Source organism: Nematolebias whitei, chromosome 15 (genome assembly GCF_014905685.2).
Source record: "Nematolebias whitei isolate Nwh7 chromosome 15, NemWhi1, whole genome shotgun sequence".
In the NCBI taxonomy this organism is placed as follows: domain Eukaryota; kingdom Metazoa; phylum Chordata; class Actinopteri; order Cyprinodontiformes; family Rivulidae; genus Nematolebias; species Nematolebias whitei.
This window is the reverse complement of record NC_056512.1, coordinates 35,900,263-35,927,404: the sequence shown is the minus strand read 5'-3', so window position 1 is coordinate 35,927,404 and position 27,142 is coordinate 35,900,263. Positions and strand designations below refer to the sequence as shown.

The 27,142-nt window shown below is 40.6% G+C and overlaps 1 protein-coding gene across 1 annotated transcript; it reads right to left on the bottom strand.

Moving 5' to 3' along the window:
* Positions 1-642: 642 nt before the first annotated feature.
* On the bottom strand, positions 643-26,740 carry kank2 (KN motif and ankyrin repeat domains 2). The gene is made up of 13 exons (XM_037689117.1): positions 26,639-26,740; positions 15,481-15,565; positions 11,086-11,164; positions 7,544-8,905; positions 7,070-7,255; positions 6,874-6,982; positions 6,128-6,673; positions 5,953-6,040; positions 5,440-5,659; positions 3,980-4,122; positions 3,595-3,795; positions 3,411-3,509; positions 643-2,017 (listed from the first exon to the last, which is right to left on the bottom strand). Exons 3-13 carry the CDS (start codon positions 11,120-11,122, stop codon positions 1,961-1,963), a joined length of 3,048 nt encoding a protein of 1,015 aa, XP_037545045.1. The 5' UTR covers positions 11,123-11,164; positions 15,481-15,565; positions 26,639-26,740; the 3' UTR covers positions 643-1,960.
* Positions 26,741-27,142: the final 402 nt, after the last annotated feature.

Genomic DNA, 27,142 nt, shown 5'->3' with positions numbered 1-27,142 from the left:
TATATGAATAATAGATGCCTTAAAAATGGCACTACTTTCACTCAGTTTTATGAATTACCACAGGATCCTTTTTCTAAATATTCATAATTATTGAAATGAATAGGAGCGACTATAAAATGAGTTATCAGTCTACCAATTAAAAATGTTTAAATGTTGCTTTATCTCAAAAGGGATGCTATCAGCCATTAAATTACCCTTATTAGTTGTTATCATCTCCATAGGTTGCGTTCAGACTGTCCCTCCTGTATCATCCTAGTAGGTTTAAAGGTGCGTTCTTATAGTTGATAATAGGGTCAGGGTTAGGTTAAGGCTCAGGGGACAGGGGGTTAAGTTTAGGGTCAGTGCTACGGGTCAGGTGTAAGGTTTAGTTTAGGAAAAGGGTTAAATGAAGCTAACCAAAAAAACCTTCCGGTTTTACACATGGGCGATGCTGCATATTATCAGCAATAACAACATACCTTTAAAACTATAGAAGGACAGTCTGAACACAACTTATGGGGATGATAACAACTAATAATGGTCATTTAATGGGCTGATAACATTCAAAGCTCCTGGGGATGCAATGGTCTGTGTTGATTTTCTAAAGCAGAAGCTCTCATACAAAAAGATTTGTGAATTTATGCTGTAATGAATAAATGCGAGAGTGGTCAACATTTAATAACTGTTTTCTGAAATGCACATATTAGAAGAGACACAGTCCAGAATTGTACATAAATCATCAGAAAACAAACTACAGAGCTGTGCTGTTACATAAAATAGGTGTGAGAATAAAAAATCTACATGTATAAAAAGACAAGATACTTAAATTAAAACCGTCAAAAGTTTATCAAAATTTTATCACTGAAAAGTGAATATGAAAAATGTGACAAAAATCTTTAAAAAGTAAACAGACATTTTGACATCGATAGCCTCCACGCTTTTGTTCAAGGAGTTAGACTTTAGGCATAGTATTTAGGAGTTTAAAATTACTTCAATATTCATAACTTACACGAGACAAACCTTTTAAGACTCACTTACTCGTTCCCTGACAAATCTAGCTTCCCTGTCTTGTAAAATTTTACAAACACACATAGCAAAACAAATACAATCCGATCTTTTCTTTCCGCCACCAAAATACCTTCATGACTATAAATACAAAAACTCTAATATTGCAGAAAATAATTTCTTTCCTTCTTCACACTGATACCAGATCGGTGTCGCTGGACTGTGCAGCCTCAGAGCTCAGGGAAAAGAAAAAAACAACAAAAAAACTTTTGGTTTAACATCCAAAATGTGGTCAATACATGCATTTAATTGATGTGTTTTAATTAAGCTAACTGCCTGGGAGGTAAAACTATAAACTTCAGAGGTCCTGGATAAAAAGAACATTATAAAAATACTCTGGTGTAAATAAATCTAGAGTATAACTGTTGAGGTGGTGTTATTATTTAGTAGCATCAATGAGCCAGTTGATGCAAGGACACTTATCTACGAGAGTTGGCTTCTTTTATTCCAGATGGCAGTAATGGTCACACATAATGATGCTACAGTGGAACAGCTACTCCACGTGTTTAAATAAAAACTCTTTGCTCCAATCAAATTCAACATGAGATCAATGTGAAATAAAGCAACAAGTGTATAATAATAATAATAATAATAATGACCAGTATAATAAAATCAGGTGGTTTTGATTTGTAAGTGCCACTACAAACAGTGCAGACGTGAGTTTGTTATGCCAGGCTGATGATTACACACACACTCATTTATCATACACACTATATACTTTCAAACACAAGTAAGTTTCCAAAATGACAATTGTGCGCTAAAAAACTAACGTATAACAATGGTTAAAAACTGTCACGTAATATTCATCTCATTAAAATGTACCTAAATTAGTCAACCCTATAAACAAACTCATGTTTTTTGTAATTACACGGGGGGGAAATGGGGGGAAATGGGTGCAGAGCTGCAGGAGTGTGGTTTATTTCAGGTCACCAGAAGGCGGAGACGAACCCAAGAACGGAGGCTTGGGAGAAACCTAAAAAAAAAAAGTTATAACAAATATGTCATCAAATAAATACGAGCTGAAAACCTTGATTTAGATCTTATACTCTACAGAATATCTTGGAGAATTGTCACATTGCAAATGATTTAGTGATGCATTAGATCGAACAGGTACTTATACAGCAGTCCCTCGTTTATCACGGGGTTTAGGGGACACGCCCCCCACGATAAGTGGAAAACCGTGAAGTAGGGATACAGTAGTCCAAGGACAAGTTTCACTCCCAATCTCCCACCTTCTGTGTAAATAAACAATTTAAATTCAAATACTGTAATATTTTAAATAAACAAACTATGCAGCATGGATTGTTTATTTAAAATATTACAGTATTTCAATTTAAATTGTAGAGAAGGGAAGTGCAGCAGGACAGCAAAGGGTTAACCCTTCATGCAGCTGATGCAGCACAGAGCAAAAATGTACTTCTTGATCAATTACGCTGTAACAACTGAACATAGAAGTTCTAAAATAATTAAAAAATAACTTCTTAACACTTTTGTATTTTGTGATTATGACGATTTTACGATGTGACATACTTTGAATTTTAAGTTGGAAGACAAAAGTCGGTCATTGCATCTGGACAGCAAAGGGTTAACCCTCGAAGCTGCTGCAGCCGGAAGAGAAATGTGGGCGGGGCAGAGAAGCCGCAGGAGGCAGAGAAGGAGATCATGACAGGCTGCAGAGGGAGCTTCTCCCTGCACATGTGGGCTGCACACAGGCGCTAAATCATTTAAAATAATTTATTTTAAATAAACAATCCGTGCCGCTTGTGTGGCTCATCCATCAATCAGCCAATTGTGTGTCATGTCCACTCTTACTTTGAAAAACCGTGAAAGAGTGAGTCCGCAAAAGTCGAACCGCGAAGTAGCGAGGGACTACTGTACTATATCGGCAGTACTAGTAATTATTCCCTAGTATATTTAGTGTAAATGTCCAGGTGAGACAACATCAGGTGTATTTACAACAATAAGACAAACAAAACTTGGTTTCTTTTTGGAACAAAGTGCTTTTTAGGATTCATTTTTGAGCATTTTATAATATTATATATTATATCATATTATATTTATTCTGTCCATACAATAATATTCAATAGGGTCGATTTCTTGTCTATTATTAACAAATAAAGCAGCCCTATCAGAAAATGGGTAACACGGTTTTATGTAAAATAATCATCATGTTGAAGTATTAGCTTTATTAGCTCATACAGATTTGTTGCAATAATTCATAGTAACATTAATTTGATATAAGATACATTTGCTTGCATAAATTTATGTACATTTTTTAATCAAACAAAAGGGAAACTATTTTTTTTTTCATGGTCATGGTTCCATTTTTGTTGAATTACAGTTTACTCCATAGCAGGTGTACTCACAGGAGATGGAGGCTTGGCAAAGTTGAGATGAGCGTACAGAAGAACAGCAATGTCATTCTGGCTGGCCTCCAGGGCGATGGACAGAGCTGTGCTGCCATCCTGCACGATACAGCGACACGTTTCAGGCGAAATTACAGGTATCAGCTGGATTTATAATACCGAGAAGCAGGCGAGAAACGCTTACGTTGTCAGTGAGAGTTGCATCGCAGCCTTGGACGGAAAGAAGCTGGCGAACTATATCCACGTGACCGTGTTCACAGGCGCACATGAGCGCTGTGGAGCCGTCGTCATCACGGATGTTGACCTGAGCTCCGCAGGACAGCAGCGCTCGAACCATGTCCCCTCGACCGTGACTCACTGCAAGCATCAGAGCCGTCTGCCCAGCCTGCAAACACACATCATTCCAGTTTTAATGATTTATAACATATTCAAGCTACAGCCATTAAAACTGCAACATCTATTTTAAACCCTTGTGCTGTGTCTGGAGCTAAGAGAGTTCTAATAAAAATGTTTTGTCTTGTTTGTAAGATGGAGATGCAGAAAAAGCTAATGTGCAGAAGAGTGCGCACCTGGCTGGCCTTGGCGTTGACATCCCCCGTGCGCAGCAGCTGCAGAACAGTCTGAAGGTCACTGTCCGTGTGGAAGGCAGCCAGAGCCGTCAGCATGATGGCCGTGTAGCCCGCCTTGTTCTGCTTGTCAGCACTGCACAAACCTGCGAGGATAAAAGAGGGCGATCAGTGGCAGGTGATCCAGCTGCGCCCAATGACGGGCAACGCAGATTTATTATAGGGCCATGCAAGAGTCTGTGATTAATACAATCAATCATATAAAAAGGCACTAATTTTAGCCTTTATTATAATAAAATAATATTTTTACATGATTTAATATTTCTTATAATTCTTCTTTCTCGTATTAAATAAATATGAAACTGTAAAAAAAAAAAAATCTATTTTTGCAGCAGCCAACAACAACAAAAAAACTGGTGTCTGTTAATCTATTGAGTGAATAAAATTAAATGTTAATCTAATGCTTATTCAGCATTCATACTGTTGTCCTGATTTTTTACATTTTCTGTATTTTTAGCAACCTAACTTCTGCATAGTTTGTGGTATTTTAGCCATTCATATATCAAAATGTTCAGCTAATTAATAATAATAATAATAATAATGTGTTATGTATTATCATCATTGTATGTTCCTGTACAATGGCAAAATTGGATCTTTGCATTTAACCCATCCACCACCAGGTGGTGCTGGTGGGCAGCTATTGAAAGCACGCTCTGAGCATTTTGGGGATAAGGTGTGCTGCTCAGCCACCACTAGATGTGCAATGACTGGGGATCAAACCTGGGACTTTCGGGTCCTGAGTCGGCTGACCAGCCTCTACACCATCATGTGATGGGCATTACAATTATATTTTGTTTTGAGTAACTTTTAACTTTATTTACAAATGTTTTCCTTATAAAACTCATGGAGAGCTCCTCATAAAAAATAAAAAAAAGTTTATCTGAAATCTTCAGGGTACTTGAATTATTTTTATTCTCTTGTGTTACAATTTCCTGCTGGATCAATAAAGTTCTTATCTTACTTTAAGCTTTAAGCTAACATTCTGTGACTTTTAGCTTTTAACTATCCATCCATCCATTATCTTTTACCCGCTTCTTCCATTTTGGGTCACGTGGGTCGCCGGTGCCCATGTCCAACAATCATTGTGCGAGGGGCGGGGTACACCCCGGACTGGTCGCAAATCCATCACAGGGCAGCTTTTAACTAGCCTTTTGCTAATTTTAGCTAGATTTTTGCTACATTTAGTTTTCAACTAGAAGTTTGCTACTTTGTCTTTAGCTGGTGTTGTTCTTAGCTTTAAGCTGGTGTTTTGTTTATTTTAGTCTTCAGCTAGTGTTATGCTATTTCCAGCTTTAACACCATGTTTTATGTCATTCAGCTCTCTGCATTTTTGCAGAAAATGTTTTTTCTCTAGTTTCTCTTAAGATAGTTTTGTACAAAGTAAACAATCACATTGAGCTCACCTGTGTCCAGCAGAAGTTTCACCACGGGAAAGTTGGAATGAGACACGGTGTAGTGGAGCGCTGTGTTCCCATTGCCATCTGCCATGTTGATCACAAACTCCAGCAGCTGAGGGGAGATGGAGGCGAACGTGTCCATGTAGGCCTTGACAACAGCTGTGTCGGCTGCTTTGTGACAGGACACACGCAGCCACTCCTGCAGCACGGTGGTGTAGGCCGTCCTCTGAGATCAGACACAGTGAGGACACTTAAAGCAAATAAACACTGAACACACAAACAGAAAATCACAGCTCTGACCTGAACTCTTGGTAAAGCAAATCAAAGTGCGTGCAGGGTTTGTTGAAATCCATCAAAAGTATTCTTTGACTTTTCAGCACAGATGTAAAAATGCTAAATTTACATTGAAAAGTGGTTTCAAAACTGAGTTTTAAAGAAAGCAATATTCTAAAGTTTAGAAAATGCAACAAGTAGATTGGGAAATTCCTAGAAAGAGTCTGAATTAGATTGGCTACTCACTGCTCCTTGTTGGCTGAAGGCATTTGGTTCCCCCAAAGCTTTCTGCAGGGAATATAGAGCTGACATGAAGCTTTCGCTCAGCTCCAATCTACACAGAAAACAAGCAAAACATCAATCAGTCGCACAAATTTAATCCTCACCATCAGACTGACTGGTTAGCTGGGAGCGTACTTACCTGACTTGTTTGAAAGGTGCTGCTGCATCTGCTGGCTGACTGGAGGGGGCAGGTGTTTCTTGTTTGGCAGTTTCAGAGCTTTTATTGACAGATGTTGCTGAAGAAGAAGTAGCTGAGGGTTTAATGGAGTTTTGACCAGGTGTGGACGTGGCTGTAGGTGCCGTGGACGTGATCTCCGGGGTGTTTTCTGATAACTGTTCAACAGTTTCTTTAGAGGCAGAATCCTTAGCTGGACATGGAGATGAGGGGGAATCTGAGGCACATTTTTGCACAGTAGTGTCTGTCGCTGGTGACTGAGGAGGTTTCCCCGACTGTCTTGTGTCTACAGTTGTGGAATGATCGTGCTGCGAGTCAGGAGGTTTGGCTGCAGGTTGCTGAGGTACACTGGTGCGTTCTTCTTGGGGCGGGGGAGCCTCAGGGAGGGTTGCGTGCTGGTGCTGGACGGGAGGCTCTGGTAGCTTTTCTCTGGCTTCATGATATTCACTCGAGTCACTCCCCTCATCTGAACTCTCACTGCTGCTGTCGTCTGATGACGTGGATTCATAACTGAAAGACAATTTGCTTTTCATGATTTCACATTTCAGAAATGTAGCAACTTTGCATTCCTTTGCATTTAGCAGAAAATAGTGATCATCCACCACCAAAAGGCGAAGCTGGACAATAATAAAATACACATTTTTGTTTCCCTACATGTACCACAGTGAATAGAAATAGCTCATTGCTGGTCTGCAATAATGGACACTTACCCTCCATTGACTCCAATGAACTGCAGGTTTTTCTTTGTCGAGGGAGAGCCTGGTTCACCTTGTGCTTTCCGCTTCATAATTGATCTTAGTGAGGACTGAGGAGATGAGGCTAAAAAAAGAAACCATCAATCAAACACCAAGTTGAAACCTGATTAGAATAAAATGGGATACTGGTGGAGGAGTTCAGTCCTCATACCTGCTTGTGACTTTCTGTGCTCACTAGCCGTTTGTGTCTCTTCTTTTGAGTGCACCAAACCGATTTGATTACCAGAAGCTACAACAATGGCAGGATTAGCAACTGGTACAGAGGTAGACAACCCGCTTTTCAGGACATCGCGTACCTGCTTAGAGCTAACTGCAATCGGCAACTCAACTGGACCTTCTAAAAAGATGGGGGAAAAACAAAAACAATTAAAGAACTTCAACAAATATATGAAGAAAAGCCGTTAAATAGACACCATGGTAAAAATAAAATCTGTTGAAATCCAAAAAGCCTGGATTATACATTAGGTTTTTCAGACTATAATTAGTGGTCATCTAGTATTAGACTTGAAGTATGTCTAAGGTTTTGCATTTTGGTATAACGTAAACTCAACAGAGAGAACTTTATAATAATATTCAAACAAATAATTTAGTGTATTTTGTCCTACTTCACCAGCAAAGCTCAGACCTTCAGTTTGTCCTTTGTGGTGTCCCTCTGTTGCTCCACCAGCTGGTTGCAGTGATGGGGAGCTGCAGGGCTCTGCTTGGAGCAGCGTGCCCACCTCCACCACTGTAGGTTTCTCCAGTGTGTACACCTGGATCCCCACAGTTCGTTGCCGTCTCTGATGTGGCTGCTGTGTAAAGCTGACCAGCGTGTGCAGACTGCTGCCCTGTGGCTCCTGCCACCCCATGCTGGTTGCCATTACTGGATGCTCCGCCTTAGGAGCCATTTGGGCTGCTGTGACCTGCTGCTGTGCAGCCTGCAGCTCCTGCATTGTCCTCTTCAACTTGCCCTCAAGCTGACCTACATGATCTTTAAGAGTTTCCGTCTCAGAGAGCAGACCCAGATCCTTCTCCCGAACCCAGACTCCCACATCACGACTGCTCCTACAGCCCTCTGGCCCCACACCAATGGTGCGTACTTCCCTCTTTGAATCTGGTCGGGCTCCACCAACGATCACCGTATCTTCAATTTCACAACCCGAGTCTTGCTTGGAGGCTTCAGCAGTGGATGGAGATATAGGCTCGGCTGTTTTGTTGATAATCTTAGCTCCAGTGCGCACATCCTCTTCAGGAATGTCTATGTAGAGCTCCCCACGTGTACGACCTCGGCTAAAACCCAGCGTGTGGCCGAGAAACTTTTGGCTCTTTAGCTGAACGCTGAGCTGCCTCTTCTCCTCCTGCAGCACAGAGATTTTAACCTGCAGCACAGGGATGGTCTTCACCTGGTCCTCAAGCTCCTTTATCTTCCTGAGAGCTGCAGCCATCTGCTCTCGGACATGTTGTAAGTGGGCGGGGGTTGGAGTTACTGGTGTGGACAGGCCAGAGCTTATTGGAGTGAAGGACCCCCCTCCACCTTGAGCCCGATTGAAGCTGTGTGCACTGCTGATGGAGGTGTTCGAGCCCACCACACTGCTGTGCATGCTGCCCAGGTTGGAGAATCTTCGCCCTTCTTTCTCTTCCTCCAGCTTCCTGCGAGCATCTAAAAGGGTCTTCTCCACACGAGCAGTACTAAAACTGGGCCTCTGTGACGTGTGGTAACCCGGGGCGCAGTAAGAGTACGAGGAATGCCGGCTGTCCACACTGGCGTTAGAGCACAGAGACTCTGTGGAGGTCCACCAGGAGCCGGCGTAGCCGTAGCCACGAGGCAGGGAGCCATAGCGTGGCCGACGTTGTATAGGCACCTTCTTGATTGTGTTCCCCTTTTCTATGTCGTTAACATATTTGAGGAAGTCTAGGTCCAGACGGTAGCCATAGGGGGTCTCCACTGAGTAAGGCGCCTCCTGTTCTTTGGTGTGCAGTGATGGAGGAGCAGGCGGGTTGAGTTTCCCTGCAGGGGAAGGAAATCAACTTTAAACAAACGGAAATCTGTGTCTAATCTTTGTTTCAGACTTTAGAAAACAACATAATCTCTGGGTTGATGACTATATATGCATGCACTCTGAAAGATGAACCAAATTAAGAACTAAATGGATTGAAGTTGAGTCTAACCTGGTCTTAAGAAATAAAAAGTGAGTATTTTTATACATTAGATGAGTGTCAGGTAAAACCTTAATCAGTTAACTATATAAAATCCTACAGACGAGATAAAATTGTTAAATTACAATAAAATGAAAGATTGTGGTAATAAAAAAAATCCTAAAAGTATAAATTAAATATACATAAGCTAAAAACACTTTAGTAAACATTTGTCATTCCTAAAGTGAGATTTCTCCAAAGAGCAACTTTACCTATTCATTAGATTTTCTATGCAACATTTATTTCCTGGATATTTTTTACTTATCTTCAAGGATTCAAGGTTCTTTGTCATACACACCACATGTGACCCTGTGTACAAAATTGTGTACACAGAGTCCCTGTTACATCCAACAAAGTATTAAAATGTAAAAGAAAAACAGTAATAAGATCTAAGATATGAACTAAGAATAACTTTAACTAAAATACACTAAGCACTAGTAGTATAAAAACAATACGCCGAACAGCAGCACAAACATAAGTCTCTGTGAGCAGATGAGCACGCATTAGCACAGCAACATGAAACAGATCAGCAGCGACATGAAACAGATCAGCAGCAACATAGTGTGATTTTTTTCACAGTGGTTATTCTGGTTAGAGATTCATGAGTCTAACAGCCTCAGGGTAAAAGCTGTTACTGAGTCTAGTGGTTCAACTCTTTATGCTCCTTAACCTCCTGCCTCAGGAGAGTGGGGCAAAATTGTGTGTGCTGGGTGTGTGGGATCCTTCATGATGCAGGTGGCTCTCTTCCTGCATCTGAAGGTGTAGATGTTTGTGATGGTGGGGAGACGGACTCCAACAGAGTTCTGTGCAGCCTTCACCACTCTCTGCAAAGCTTTTCTTTCTGCAGCTGTGCAGCCTCCATGCCACACGTTGATGCTGGAGCACAGGATGCTCTCCACTGCACACCTGTAGAAGGAGGCGAGGACTGAGCTTCCCAGACCAGCTCGTCTCAGCCGCCTGAGGAAGTAGAGTCTCTGATGAGCTTTCTTGATCAGGCTGGTGGTGTTGTTGCTCCAGCTGAGGTTGTCATTCATGTGTACACCCAAGTACTTGTAGCTGGAGACCACTTCCACCGCAGATCCTCCTATGTTCGGGATGGGGGGGTAGGTGTGTTTGTTCCGCCTGAAGTCCACAACTATCTCCTTTGTCTTCTTCACATTGATGTGAAGGTTATTTTTTCTGCACCAGCTCTCCAGGTGTTCTACCTCCTGCCTGTAGCTGGACTCATTGTTGTTTGTGAAGCATCCCACCACCGCTGTATCATCTGCAAACTTTACAATATGACAGCCTGGATGGGTTGGTGCACAGTCATACGTTAGAGTGAACAGGAGGGGGCTCAACACACAGCCCTGAGGGGAGCCAGTGCTGAGGGTTATGGTGGTGGAGAAGTAGTGGATCCTCACTGACTGTGGTTTGTTAGTTAAGAAGTCTAGTACCCAGTTGCAAATGGAGGGGCTTAGTCCTAACGTGAGTAGTTTGTCCATCAGGGTTTGGGGGATCATGGTGTTGAAGGCAGATGTGAAGTCCACAAAGAGCATACGAACATAGGAGCGATCTTGTATTGAGTATTGGTTTAACTAAAAGTATTGAGCAATACTTATACATTGTTAGAATTCTATTAATATGTACATGTATAACAATGTATAAATACAAGTAAACAATGTCCAGGAAATAAATGTTGCATAGAAAATCCAATGAAACAGTAAAGTTGCTCTTTGGAGAAATCTCACTTTAGGACTGAAAAATATTTACTGAAGCTTATGTACATTTAATTTAAACTCGACAAATGTATGATGACATATTTCACGTGGTGACTTTTATACATCTCAGAATTATATTAAAATATGTAAATTTATGAGATATATAAAAGTCACTATGTGAAATATGTCATCTGTTTTTGTTTAGCTCCTATGTTTAATATTTCACTATTTATTTGTTCTACTTATTTGTATGTCGACTTTATATCAGTTGCTGTGAGTAAAATAAACGCACCTGGGAAACCGGGGTCCATGTGCAGCACTTGAGCCATGATGAGGGTGTGGCTTCCTCTCAGTCATGCAAAAACTCCCACCTGTTGGGAAATGCACGTTTAAAATCAAAATAAGCATAAAAACAGTCTTTAAAACACATTTTCTTTAATTATGATTAACTTAAGCTGGAAGAAAACTATCCTGTATGAAAATGAAACCCAGACGGTTCACTGCCATTTGTTTCAGATTGGGCCTAAAAATTATTTTTTGGCTTTATTGTTCTTTATGCAAGTTGATTAGGAACAAGTTCACCTTTTTTCTAAGCCCCCTGCTCCCCCCATGTCTAATTTTATCCACTCGTTTTCTGAAGGGTGGCTGCTTGTGTATCTGCCTCTGTTTGCAGCACAGAGAGGAGTTACAGGGGAAAGTTTCCTGGCAGCTAGTTCCAGGACCGACGTTTGCCAGTTGCAGCCTTATTAGGAATCATCCGTGCACACTTACTTCGCCCCTCAATTTAAGCTTTGCAGACAGTCTCTGCTCCCTCTCCACCTCACTTTATTTTTTTAAAAAATTGTTGTCTTCTACATTATTTTTTTTAACTTTCTGCCAGTCTTTTCTTCAGTTTTCTGAGCATTTCTCCTTTTTCAATCAGCTGATAATCAGCAGGTCTTGGATGATCACTCTTTTTTCTCCCCATCAACACACTTTCTAAAAAGGTATTATAGTGAATAAATATCAATTTATCTAAAAAAAAAAATACATGATTGACTTTTTTCCTTTCACAGAAAGCAACATGTTGGCAGCAGCAGCGTAAAGCCTTTTTTGCTCAGAGTTTGTCTTGGAAAATATTAACTTTCTAGGTCATTGCTTTGTGGGAACAGGAGATGTAATGTTTAAGCTAGGCTGAATATCATTATTTTACTGTAGCTTTAAGAAGCTGGAATCACAAGTTTAAGTTAAACAACTGCAGCCTTTTTTCTTAAAGCATGTTCATTTTGATAGAGTAAGAGGTCATTTCGTGTTTCTTCTTCTCCCCCTGTCTCCGTCTCAGTCTTGTGACCATAACTGGTGCTTGCTCGTTTGTGAAAAGTAGGGCACTTGGAAACACTGACTAAACTGATTTGGTATTTTTGAAGTGCTGCTGTGTTCAGTTCAATTTCTCTGTGTGATTCTCCTCATCTGTACTCTTTCATCCCCTTTCTGTACTGAGGTGACCACACGCTGCACATCAGTGGAAACATTGTATGCATATGCACACGGTATACCCATTCAACAAGGAAATTTAAAGCCCCACTGTCACTACCACTGCCATCACCGTCAAATGGTGGGAAGAACCACAGTTAGACAGAGCATGAGGAATTTATCCAATGACCCAGATATAAACTGTTAGTCAGCCTTACATACAGATATGGATACATTTGATTGCTCCCAACAAAATACCCACAAAGGTCACTGAACTAAGTTGAAACTGACACATGTAAGAAGAAGAAAAAATAAAAAAGAAGAACAAAAACAAGAACAAAAAGAACAAGAAGATTTTGATTTTTAACAAAACTTTATTTACACAATAAGTTTAAAAAAAGGTGATCATGACTAGCTTAAAATAAAATATTTACATGAGAAGCTTGTTGAATTAAGAGCAACAACAACAAGATGAAGAGCAAGAAGAACAAGAACAAAAAAGAACAAGAAGAAGAACAAGATGAAGAACAAGAACAAGACAAAGAACAAGAAGAAAAAATAACAAGAACAAAAAAGAACAAGAAGAAGATTTAGATTTTTAACAAAACTATTTACACAATAAGTTAAAAATAGTGATCAGGACAAGCTTAAAATAAAATATTTACACGACGAGCGTGTTGTATTAAGAAGAAGAACAAGATGAAGAACAAGAATAAAAAAAGAAGAACAAGAAGTTGAGAAAATTAAAATAAAATAAAATAATGAAAATCCATCATTGCTAGGGAGAGTTGTCTCAGGAGCGTAGCAACAAACATAATGAGCAGCGTGCTATAGGTAAAGAGCATCTCCAAGCAGCTTGATGTTTTGGTGACTACAACTGCACAAATTATTCAGAATTTTAAGGACCACAGGACTGTAACCAACCTCTCTGCACGAGGCTGCAAGATAAAAATTAATGACAAATTGAAGAGATCGAGGTTTATTTTTTATTTTATCATGATCAACAAAAATACTAAAACAATGCTCGACTTTCTGTAGTTGATTTTAATTAAATATTACTTGTCAGTTTTGAGTTATTTCATTGACCTTTTGTGGACTTTTCTTTCATTACGCAAACACACTTTATCACATCTGTAAATTCTGCACATACTATAGAAGGTTGTAGATGTAAAAAGATGGATTGCTGATTTTAAACACCATGAAATGTTTAAGGAATTTTGGCTCCCTGCCATCACGCTTCACTCCGAGTGTCTGCCTTCAGCGTTAAGTGTCAAACTGATTACGTGTTGCATGATGTAGTGTGGTGTCGGTGTGGCCAAATGTGTGAGAAAGTGACACAGAGGAGTGTTTGGAAGGGACAGTGTGTGTGTATGTGTGACAGAGAAACAGAGTGTGAGAGTCTGTGGGCAGGAGGGTGGAGGACAGAAGGACAGTTGATGAGATATAATTAGAGTCGGTAGTTTAGTAACCAAAAATCCAATCCAGACACAAAGGCTTCGTCCACTCAGTCTCTCTCGATTCCGCGGTTTTCTTTTTCATCCCCTTCAATTCATATCTTCACAGTCGTATTTGTTTCAGCTTCAAATTTCTCTTCTGTGGAAGCTTTTCCTCCCACATCAGTCCCCCCCGAAAAACGCCCACACCACCCGACTTTCGCATCTGCTTTTCCATCAGTGGCTAACTGGGTGTTTCAGATGTGCTAGCATGTGTGTACATATTCCCATGAGTGTCTGCTGAGGAGGAGGAGGAGGAGTGTCTGACCTTCTTCCCTCTTTCAGCTCTTCTACAGAGTTCCTTTGAAATGACACTTGAACAGAAACCAGTGTTCACCTTTGACCTGCAACATACTACAATTGTTTAAACAACTCACCCTGGCCATTTTCAACCAGGACAATCCTCACCGAAACACACACACATACACCTTCTACAGCTTGATACCAAAGTAAAGGAAGCAACTACCGCCTGGTCTACTCCCTCCATTCCCTGCTATTAAGATTAAGCTGGCCCTCAGGGGGGAAAGATGCAGGTCATCCAGCACAAATTACATGTCCGTGGTATGTCCTGTAGGATGTCACATAACTAAACACACCATGCGGTGGTTTTGTCATTATATTGTGCAAATTGTTTCAGTTTCTTTTCATTTATGTCGTCACATCTGGAGGTTTGAAACTGTTTAATTTAGAGCACAAACAAACATTCTTATTCTTTGGTGTGTCAGAGGATTGAGACCACCCCTGGGAGTTGTTTAAAATGCCGAGATGCATTTTGAACTCGGTTCTCCTTAAGTTTATCAGACTCGTTGCTTCCATTTGCCGGCTCTCCTTATGATTATTGCCATTACAGAAGATTAAAGCTGAGCACTCCCAAATAATAATGATCGCCAAGCATTCCTTGAAGGAATGCATATCGCCTGCCACCTTTCATGTTAAGAGTTTTAGATCATCTTGTGCTGAGAAATGAGGACGGTGTAGCATTTTTGTCTGCCTTAAAACAGCATTATGTGCAATCTCATGTCGTATTACAAAGTGTTGCATACATACGTCTTGTGAATGACTCTCAGCTACTACCACATCCAACTTTACTCAAAATCTGTAAAATTTACTCAATTCTTGTGTTGCCTAAGATGGATTAGCTGTGACGTCCATCCTGAATTGGAGTAATTTCCAAAGTTTGTCAGTTGTAGATGTGAAATCTAAAGATTACGGTACTTTCTGAGAGTTTCGTTAACATGTGTCCTGTTGGTCATGATTTATTTTCTTAACAGACAAACGGTGTCCACTTTGACAGTTGATTATGATTTTAAACAATGACCTGCAATGCATGTAGTAGCACTTGGTGTATGTGTTGTGAAGGTTCCTCAGCTCTAACCACACCAAACTTTGGCTTAATATTGGAAAAATTGAGACGTTTTATATATTTTTTTTAATCAATCATCTGAGGCCAATTGGTTTGACTCCAAAACTTAATTGGTTGAAGATGTTCATTCTGAATACTTCCTGTAAGTTTTACAAAAATGTGTTCAGTGGGTTATTAGAGATCTTCTGTAAGAAGCAGAAGCAAAAACATTATTGCCCACCATTGCCTTTTGTTGACAGGCAATACGAATCACATTTTCCCACTCCAAGGGAAGCTCTTTATGGATTTTCCCTCTGCCTTTCTGATTTTGGTGAAGTCTACTGAGGAATGGTTTTTGACTCAGGAAAAGAGGGATTTAACTTCGGCTTCAGCTTCATACCAGCTGCTTGCGCTGTGAGGATGTGCCGTCTCCTCCCCAGGCTCCTCGCTCTTCTTTCTTCTTCTTGCCCTTTTACAGTCAGCACCTGTGGGGAAACACGAGCAAAGGAAACTTGAACTTTGCCTGCCACTGCTTATACTGCAACTGTTAAAAACCTTAAAAATTAAATAAAATAAGGGCACTATCTGGACTAAGTCATCATGAGACATACAGTAAACCCCATTAAGGTGCAGAGCTGTTGACACAGAGATAAAAACAGGCTTATGACAGGTTACAAAATAGTGGCCCCCATGAGACTTTAAACACAAGTTGAAAAGCCAGGAAAAGCATTCCCAAACATTCCAGTGGTTTTGACCGACAAGCCGGATGTGAAGAATATACCCATATGAGATGCCACTCACTCGACCTCATGGATGATCCACCTCTCACAGCCTTCTGAAAGCATCCCCACCCTGTTCCTCCTCCACCTCAGGGCGCTCTAATCAATTCAAGGCTAGGAGCGGGAGGCGCCCTCCCATGTGATTGGGTAACGCGGGTTGTTTACTTGTGACTAACGCTCCCAAATCTCGTGGCACAGAAGCACACCCTCCAGTTCGGTGGGAAAAGTAATCACCAACGCAGGCGCGAGAGATTTCACGAGTGTTTTAATGCATTCCCTCCATTAGCTGCTGGACAAGCTGGGTGACAGCGTCTGCTAACTCTCAGACTCGGGCTTTAGCAGCTCAGACTCTGGATGCAGCGGGAAAGCGTGGTCAACATTTTTCTGTCTGCAACGTTCTCAGTCATGTGTGACCTTTGCATAAAATCATAACAGGACCCGCTGTTGTCCAGTCCATTGTTTCACAGTGTTGTCAGCCGGTGCCATTGAGGGTGGAGGGGGGCAGTGGGAGAAAAAGACTTTCGACAAAGAGCCATTCATTCGGGCTCCGGCTCCACAGCTGGTTCTAATAGAAAGCAAGGAGGGGCATCTCAGAGACAGAGAGACCGAGAAAAACATAAAGTGTACGAGTGTGCGGCGAAGAAATCCGCCTCAAAACAAACAAACATTTAATGAAGTGCTCTTGTGAACCCGCACCCTGAAAGAACGTGGAAATAAAAGGAGCAGAATTTGAACCGTTGTCAGAATGAACCGGGGCTCCATAGCTGTCAGAACGGTTTATTTGTGGCTCTGTTTTGGAAAGATGCTGAAGAAAACTCAACGTAGCCGCATCCCAAACCCAACAGAAACCTATAAATCACATTAATGTAAAAAAAGAAGTTCTATACAGAATGAACTAAAACAAGCAAGTTTTTGCAGATAAGTCACTTTATAAACCATGCGTTGGCACGGATACCAAATACTTGTGCAAGACAAATACTTAAGGATACAGAGGAGCCTAACCAAACTCCCATCGCCTCCCACACCACACATGAAAACACACAGATCCCCCAACACGTCAACACTGTCTGAGGCCTGAAGACTCCCACAGATCAACAAACACAGCTGTACCTACTACCATGATTTATTCAGTTGAGGGCACAAACGTTACCAGTGGTAGATGGTTTTACTTTATCTAGAGAAACCATCAGCTGCAGCCCGATGAGAAAAAATGCATTTTTTTTGAATGGTCAAAAGGTCTCGGTTTATGTCGGCGTCATCAAGCTCATTTCTGTTGCTGAACAGATAGCGGTTTGAGATCTACTGAAGAAAGGGTTACAGGAAGGGGATTTTCATCTCTGTGCTCCCCAAGGACACAAAAATAAACCAGTCACTTCCTCCCAGCCCAGGAGAAACAGTAACAAGGAGGAAAGCACAAATGAGAGGAGAGTGGGAAAGCTAAACAGAGCAACTTGAAGGAAGATGGGAGAAAATGTAGGGGCGCGTGAAGGTAAAGGGGGCAAAACTAAAAAAATTAAAAGGAGAAATATGAATAAATGTTGCCAAGACTTCAAGATGGAAACTTTTTAAATGAGAGGAACGTGTCAGAGATGTGGATCTTCATCAAATCCTGCAGCTGAGACCAAATTAAATCGTCTTCTACACTAAAACTAGGGTTATTTTTGAAAAGTCACTAACTGTTGAGTCATAGGTGGTTCGGTTTGACCAAATGTTGGGTCAAAAGGCCCGACCCAGTGCTTGGATCAGAGATGACTCATAGTTTTCTTCACCAGGGCTGCAAATTTACGAACTTTTTCAAATTTGGAAATATTCCAAGGGAATTTACAGCAATTTATGGGAATACAAATAAATCTGGAATTTTAAATACCGAGAGTTGGCCCTAAACAAGGATTTTAAATAAATCTAACAAGGCTGAATCAGATCTTTGGACGGATTCTTCTTTGCTAAAACGTTTCGTCTTTTATCCGAAATACTTCTTCAGTCTGAGAAGTCTTTTTTAGATTCTAGATTTGTCTACCTGGATTATTGAGCATGCATCAGGAGAGTTTAAATATAGTTGGTGAACAAGATCTTTTAGCATCATCTCGACTAAAACACCAGCTTTCATTGTTGGACAATGCAATTAGAGGTACCACACCCTTAAAAAGTGATGAACTCAGTCACCTGGACATAAAGGAATCGATGGAAATAGTGAAAAGTTTAGTTCAGAGTTAAGTGCACTCAATCATCCAGGTAAATAAATCACAAAGAAGTTAAATCATTTCATCTGGACCGTTTCTTTTTAGGAAGAAACATTTCGTCCTTCATTCAAAATACCTCATCAGTCCAAGGTCCACCAACAGGATCCATCGCACCAAACAGCACCCCATCGAGGTGCTTCAAACCAGTCCGCGGTGGAAATGGCTTTTTGGTGATTTATTTGCCTGGATGATTGAGCGCACTTGCTCTTTTTCTTTTAGTCCCTGCTAACTAGCACCAACCCAAGTTCTAACTTTACCTTTTAGTAGTGAACTGAACCAGAAACACCTGAGCTGATGATAAAAACAAGAACAGCCGAGATACAACATGGTACCAGAATACAGAAAACATAATAAACCAAAAGGGAACAGAAACCTGATCCCAAACACAAAAAACCATCCAACAAAATAATAAATATACACAGATTTTAACAATTTGTGGGTCACTTAACACAGTCAAACCAAAACCCTGATCCTGCAGAGTTAAAGCTGCCCAGGGTTAGCTCGGTCTAAATTTGACACAGCACTGGGTTGTTTGTAGCCCAGAGGTATTTGGTGTGTATTAGTTGACAAAAATATATTCTAAAATTCTAAAAAAAAACAAAAAGTGTGCAAGTGAGTAAATAAAGTTTATAAACTTAATCACTGCAAATCACATAATTTGTTAATTCTAAACCTCCAATAGACAGACGATGGAAAAGGCACACAATGGTTGAGATAAAAATAAATAAATAAAAAAACACTTTGACCTTTTATTTTCTTCTAGGTGCAAAAGACCAAAATCATCAATATTGATGTTTACGAGACTTAAATTCACTGAAAATGTCACAAAAGTAGATGTGGTTTCAGAGGTTTTTGTGTTTGTCAAATCTGTGCTGCCATTGAGCTTTAACCCTCCTGCTGCCCATGGGTCAAAATGACCAAAATAAAACTGAGGGTCCTTTTCACCCACGGGCAGAAGGAGGGTTAAAGTGACAGCATGGAGTACGTCACACATATACATTACAATACAAGTCCTTTGCCAGCTGTAGCGAAGCCAGATCTCATATTAACATTAACTGTTTGAATGCATTCTGAAGGGAAATGTGGTTTAAGACTAATATGGGTTTTAAATTCAGGACAGGAAAACTATAACCCAAAGGGATGCAGGGGTAGCCTAAAGGAAAATTTCCAGGTTGTCTTTATATAATCTGGTTGTTCGCCAACATTTTTGGTTGCCCACAACTTTTACAATGAAGACGACAAAAAATCTCAAGCTCTCGAGTGGAACTTCCTCGTTCTCATCAGACTTTGCAAGAGAGGCTCTCGGCAGCGTATTTAAGGCTCGGGGATTAAAGCAGAAAGAAATATTTTGACATTTTTTCTACACCTACACTTTTGTTCTACAACCACCCAAATCTGCCCCCACTCCCATTCCCACACATTCAAGAGCTCATTCTTGCATACAGGCCACTTCTCAAAAGTTTTCACATAAAGAGGCGTATACTGTGTGCGTGACCTTATAAGTACACAGTACACTGCAGACATGTAAAAGTACACAGCATAGTGTCCCCTAATGAAGCGTTAACCTGCACCGTCAAGACCAACATTATTCTGACAGATAAGAAACTGTTTTTAAACAACTTTTCTGTAATTTACTTTTATGTCATTTCAGCGTTTTCAGTTGTCAGATGTTTTTTTTTTAATATATATAGAACAGGAATTATTTGGCAGAGTATAAATGGTAATGTAAAAATGTATTTTTTATTCGTCAGACTGACAGATTTCTCCACTAAAGTGACTATTTCATTCACATTTACAGGACTTTAGCTCATGCAATGGTTTATTTATTACTTTGTAGTTTTCATATTTGATCATTTATTGAATTACATCTATCACAGTAGTTACCTCTCACTTGTAAATATAGTCAAGTTTAGCACATCAAAATAGTCAGAACACCTTTTTATTATTTAAACACTACACAAGATTGAATTTTGCAGATAATGTTGATAAACTACAAACACCTGAAACTGACTCTCTCACAGAAAGAACTTTGTGAGTTTGGGGGAAAATCAAGCTAAACGGAGACATGCAGCTTTCTGTGACATAAAAATTAGTGCTATTATTGTTTAATCATAAGAAATAAAGCCGCCTGTTTCACTGAGAGACACTCAAACAGGCTGTGCGCTCCCACGGCGGCGCCGTCTCCTTTGGAGTTTAGTCACACGTGCAAGTTGAACACGTCTGTATGATGATGACGACACTCAGAACATATTAGTTGCTTTTTTGTGAACTTTTATCACCAAATATCCTCTGAAGCAGGTAGGTAAAATAAAACAAGTACACAAACCAATAGAAAATACACGCTTCCCTACAAACACACCTGTGTCCACCGATCATGAGTCCACCTTTTGTCCACTGATGATGACTAGAGCTGAACAATTAATTGCATTTGTAATAATATCGCGATCTGATGAAATGAGATTTTCTAATTGCGAAGGCTGCAATTTGACTGGTCACGTGATCTGGTTACGTGACTTGCGAGTGAGCGGAGCAAAGCAGAGCAGGGAGTGGGAGAAGCCAACACTGCGTTTTAACTGGTTGCACAATGGTGTCAGGCTCGACAGAAGCTGAAACATTTGAAAGTTTGGTACCAAAGAGCGGCAGCACGTCCGTTGTTTGGAATTATTTTGGCTATAATAAAGAAGACGCTGTGCAACGACGTGTATTGTGCAGAACACAAATCTTTATCAATACTTATAAAAACACCACAAAGCCATTTATGATAGTTGCATTACTGGAATGCCAACGACCAGTGCTTCAACTTCAAGTAGGCAAAGTAGCAGCCGACAGGGATCATTGACCGAACTGTTCGAAGGTATTACTCCGTATGAACATAATTCGAAACAGAACGCAGTAATAACTCGAGCAATAACAGAGTTTATAGTGAAAGACATGATGCCCATTAATATAGTGACCAAGCCTGGGTTTACAGCTTTGGTAAACACAATGGACAAGTGGTACAGAATGCCCTCGCGCACATATTTTAGCTAAGTTGCTATCTTGGAGCTACACAAAAAAAAAAAAGTAGAAACAGAGTTGCAGCAGAGCTGAAAACAGTGGAGTTTTTTTTGCAACTGAAACAGATTTATTGCTTGTGTTCGTTGAAAAATACATAAGACGTAAAAAAAAAAATCGCAATTAGAATATTTTCCAAAATCGTTCAGCCCTAATGATGACTACAACTAAAGATTAGATGATTTGCTTTCGCCGTGAACCTTTACACATTTAAACTACCCACAAATACAACCACACACACAAACACAAACAATCCCCCAAGCAATATTTAATCTAATAAGCAAAGATTTCCAATCTAATAAATGATGGTTGCTGATTGAATCCATGAATAAACTTAACTGAACTTTAACAACAAAATGTTTATTTTATTCTGAGTGTGTTATCCATAAGCTCACTTTGCATTACTGTAACTCTGGAATGGTTTTTGCAATCAGAAAAACTCCAGCAGTTCCTGACAGCTGAGAACTTGCACTTTACAGCCAATATAGGATTGTTACGGCAACCTGACTCCTGCTGTTGCAGGAAGCCCAAGAAACAGCCCCCCTGTATCCCTCCTCCCACACAGACTGCATGAACAGGTGAGCCTGGTCAGCTCTTGTCAAATGCAGGACATTTGTCCCGCGTCTCCTCCGCGGGATGCAGGACAAGAGGGCAAAATCTGAGACTGCTCCGCCCAAATCAGGATGGTTGAAAACATCTTTCGCCCATTTCATTTTTGCAGATGATGGAAATCCATCACGGCGACAGAAAGCTTTAATCCGTATCCATTTCACTTAGTTGTCCATCAGGCGAGGCGAGATCGTGTTGAGACGAACACAAGTTGTCTCGGACAAACGGAAACCACTTATGTCGACCCCTGGGATGTTCATGCCTCCCTGCTCTCTTGAAAAAAAAAAATACAAAGTTCTGTTTTTCACATTAAAAAGCGATGGTGTAGGAGAGCAGACGGCAACAGGGCCTCAGCAGTCTGGTGGTAGCATGAGTCAAGCCAAAAGGAGGGGCTGGTCGGCTCACATTTCTCCTGGAACAGGAGCAGAGTAAATACCCGACAGTCTGCTATTGGTCATTGTGCTGACCTCCAACAGGAAACTGAGCAAGGGTGGGGCTGAGCGGCAAGGAGCTGCGCCGGAAAAAAGATACAAACCAAATGCACACACACAAAAAAAAAAGCATTTGGGAGTAAATTCCTGAGCAGTTGTGTAGGTGGGGATTAAAACTGATGCAGGGCAGAGAAGCAGGGAGTGTTTGGAGGAAAATAAAAAAAGGACGACAAAGTCCAAACAGCAGTGGGACACAAGAAAAGGCCGGTCAGAGCAAGGTGCGGGTTTAAAGATCACATCAGCATGTGTCGAGCGCCGAGCGGACAGCACTGCAGCTGAAGTAAACTTCCTGAAACGGTGAAGCAGTTAAGTGGTTCCTTCTCAAGGATCTCATCGATTACTTCCTGATTTGAAAAGATTTGTTAATGAAGACACAAAAACAACAAACGAGGGCAGGAAAGCATCCACACACAGTATCCCATCACAATTAAACCACTTAATGGACAGTACGGACCATCTGTGTCATTAATGTATTAAAAGAGATCACTTCGAATATTCAGGAAGATAATCAGCTACTCCGTTTAGGTTTAGAGAAGCCACATTTAACCATATGCTCACGATAAACCTGAGGACTAGTTTCATTAGTCAACAATGTTAAGTAGGAGCATTAACTTGTTGTCTTTTCTGCATCAGCAGAGATTAATACTGAGTTATCCCAAGCTTAAAACTAATCCAATTTATGCACAATCTTGTCTATCAGCTCAAAGAACTATTAGTGACAATATAAATTACTCATTTAGCTTTAAAAAGATTAAATTTTAAAAAGTAGTGCATTTCATTTATTCTGATCTGTTGCGACTTAGGCCCCGTTTACACAACGACGATTCGATGAAAACTGAAATTTTTTCCCATTTCTATTAACACATTTACATAAAAATATTCTAATTACAGTCTTTGTTTACACAGCAACGGTAGACGTGGGGAAAGGTGCAATTCCTTCACCACGCCACTAGTTGGTGCTATGTTCTTTGAAATTTGAGTAAAAAAAAAAAAAAAGTAAAGCCGCTACAATGGTCGAGATGGCAGAGAATAATAATAATAATAATAATATTTGCATACGTCCGTTACGTAACTGAGTGGAGCTGTATGAGCTCCGTCTTCCATGATTTAAGTAAAGAGGTAGAAAATGAGCACTGTGTTTGAGTGCCGTAGTCAGATTTATAGATTTATAAGAGTCAGAAGCACAAACAATACTTGTATCCACCATTGTCGATAGTTTCTTCTTCTGTGGATTGTAGAAAGCCGTTGTGTTTTGTGTCATACTGCGCATGAGCCAGGGATTCCCTGACAGAATTTTTTTTTTTTTTCCTGTTTACACGACAACGGACACCAGGACGTTTTTGAACCTTTGCGCTCTGGGCCCATTCTCAAACTGTGTCGTTGTCAGAGAAAACATTTGCTGTTTTCGTGTAAATGAACAGTACGAATGCAACAAAACTTTTCCATTTTCACTCAAAATCGTTTACATGTAAACAGGGCCTTTATTCACATATGAAATAATGTTTAACCTCCTAGGACCTGGCATCCACATATGCAAGAGTCCGGGTCTTAGGAGGATAAGGAAGTTTTAAAAACAATCCAGTGTTACTAGTTTACAATGAAAGCAAGTATTTTACCTCAAAATGTAGGCGATTGTGTTTTTGCCCGTGTCCGTCTGTTAGCAAAATATTTCACGAAACACAAACAAATTTTAACAAAAACTTACGGAATTGGATAATTAACTTTTGGGGGTCAACCAAATTCAAAATGGCTGACACAAACAACAAAGGAAGCACATAAATGGCTATAAATGAACTGATTTAAAAAAAATATTGTGCTAAAGTTTGAGTACTTCTTAATCTATCTTGTTCAGAAGCTGACAAATCAAAAGTTAAAGTGAAAAGTTTGAAGTTTCAACAGGTTTTTTTATGGTAAAGCACTGGACGAACTACAAAACAAACAACTATATAATCTTAAAAGGTCCAATTAGCAACAATTTAAATACCTAAAGCGTCCTTAAAGTGATAGATAATAAACAAGAATGATTATGTATATTGTTTAAATATAAAAACAACAAGTTATCCCATTAAAGTGTTCAGAGAAGCCAATCTGTAATGGACCCAGGACAGTGTGACAGAACATATAAAGGTTCAGGGTGTAATTTCATTAGTCTCACTAAACCATTTAAATACCCAGCGTGTGGCCTGGTGTGCAAATGGGCTTTATGGCTCTGCATTCCACCACAGCACCCCTCGGTCCAAACCCTGTAATGAGACGATCACATTCCAGCTTGGACAAATAAATAATGATGATGAAAAATTGAACAAAGATTCTGAAAATGTGGCGTCGACAACTTTCACTGTTATTGCAGTGGTCGCACAAAAGATTCGGAATAGACCAGTGGTTTTGAGTTATACTGTATTTGTTTTAAATGTTGTTTGGATGCAGATAGAACGGAGGAGAAACATGAGGACTGTGGGGTACCCGCTCCACGCAGCTGCTACAAGCAGCCCGTTGGGCGATTTCATACACCAGAAAGTCACTACGAGCAGGACAGTGGTGTATTGTGAGATGTAGCGTAACAGGCTGATGAATACACCCCCACATCCTGTCAAGTCCTCCATAACAACATCTGACGTGTTTTCTGACAAATCTCCACAATGTAGCACAGTCTGCATCACGTCCCATACAAAGATGAGCCGTTAATGATCTCAAACAGCTGCATTAAGTTACAATTCACCAGAATTCTGATAAAAAATGCTTCATTTTTGTTCGTCAGGCCAAATCCAAAGTGATAGTTTTTGACTTTGTCTCCGTTTGTTTGTCAGTACTGTTAACAAAATGTCTCGTGCACCACTGAACGGATTGAAATGCAACTTTTAGAACGGCGGGCAGACATCTACAGATTCAGTTTTTGTCTCAATGGGATTCAAGATGGCTGCCACTGCAAAGCAATCCTAGCAAACACAACCTGCGGCTGCAACGCAGTTACTTTCACAGATATTCAGCTAAATAATGTGGAAGCTGAGCAACGTCCTCAACACCAACTCTGCCCGACAACTTTGGCATCAACTGCTGAGCTCGATCCTGTTCGTCTGTTAGTAAAATATTTCATGAACCACTCCATGGATTTCAATGAAACTCTCGGAAAGCTATCATTGCACCCATTTTATGACGGCTGCCACGGATGATCAACCGTAGTCCACACAAAACTGGTTATAACTCAGTGAAATCTACATGTATTGAGCTAAAATTTGGAGCTGGTAGTAGCTGGGGGTTCTTATACTCAGAGCGCTGACGGTAACGTTAGATATTGCACATGAGCTTATGTAAATATATTCAAGTTACATTCAAAATGGCTACGTGGCCAAGATTTCTCAGAATAAGATCAAACTAAAAGTCTAAAACTGTGGCATGAAAGGCCGCAGGCGAAGGAATGCTTCAATTATTATATTTGAAAACTTTAGTCTTCAAAGAGCTTCATGAGAAAGTATTGCCACAACAAAACGCAGCTGATTTGTACTTCACCTGGACTACATTTATTCAGCTTTTTCTCATTAAAAAAAAAAAAAAACCTCAACTACCTTTGAATCCAACAAATCTGGAGACATAAAGTGCAAAGAAAAACATCTGGAAGTCATGAGAGCTCAGGACCCACCCTCTCCCCAGAGCCCTTTCAGGCTTAATTGAGTTTTTTCCATATTTTTTAATAAAATTAAAAATGTTGAAACACAAAAACCTTTTTTGTGCGTTGGCAAAGAGTCAGAAACAAACAAACAAAAAAAAATCCCAAATGTTTTTTTGGGGGGTTTTTTTGCTTTTCATTTCTGGAAAATAGAGTAAAGCTCTTGTGGAAAAATAGTCAACAGAAAATTGTCACCAGCTTAAAACAGCTCAAAAATAAATAAATAAAATTTAAAAAAGGCTGAACATGTGAAGTCCTGTCCAGGAGTTTTCTGTAATGAACCACACACATGCTGCTGGATGGAAACTGAATTATTTCCACAAAAATCAGTTAAAAACCCAGAATCACATTGCGCATGCAGCCCTGTTTGAAGCTGGTTCAGCTCATGTAGAAATATTAATTTAGAATAATTAAGGACATATGTTTGTTGAGGGGATGCTCCAAACAAAGCGACCTCTGCAGAAAGGCCGTCCCAAACATTCAAAACGGCTCCGTTTGGACAGAACCCCGAACAGAAACGTTTTAACCGCATTTAAAGGTTTTAGGTCTCTGGGGATCAGTCGCTTCGGACAAACCCGGCCGAACCGTTTTGGGCAGAACCGACGCTTCACAAAAGAAAGTCCCGTTGGAGGCGCGTCCACCGGAGCGCACCGAGCGCGTTGATCAAACACGCGCCTTGTTGTTGTTTTTGTTTACAGACACGGGAGAGGAAACTTCTTACCCGTCCTTCGGTTCTCCTCGCAGCCCTGTCCGCCCTGGAGCGCTCACTGACAGACAAAAACACCGCAGCCGAGATGCTCCGGACCCCATCCCTCCGCCATCCCTCCCCCCAGCCTCCTCCGCTCCTCTTAAAGGGCCAGCAGCTCACAGACGGACGCGCGTCCCCGAGGCTCGTGCACTGGGCACCAGCTCCTCTACAATCATCAGCCAATCATCTAATCTGTACAGAACCACAAAATCCCGCTTGAAGATCTAAACTGGATTATTGCAGCTCATTGTTGGGTTTTATGTAAATACTACACATAGAAAATTGAGCAGAGGTTAAAGGTGAGCCTTCATCAGAAGACCGCTGGTTCGACTCCTCGTAGGCCTATACCGATAACATCAAAAAATGTGGAGCACACACCTTCCTCCACCCTCATTTGTCCCACCCTGAGCCCTTGAGCATGCCCTTAACCCCCACCGTCTGCACCCCTGGGCGCCCTAGACAGCAGCTCTCTGCTCC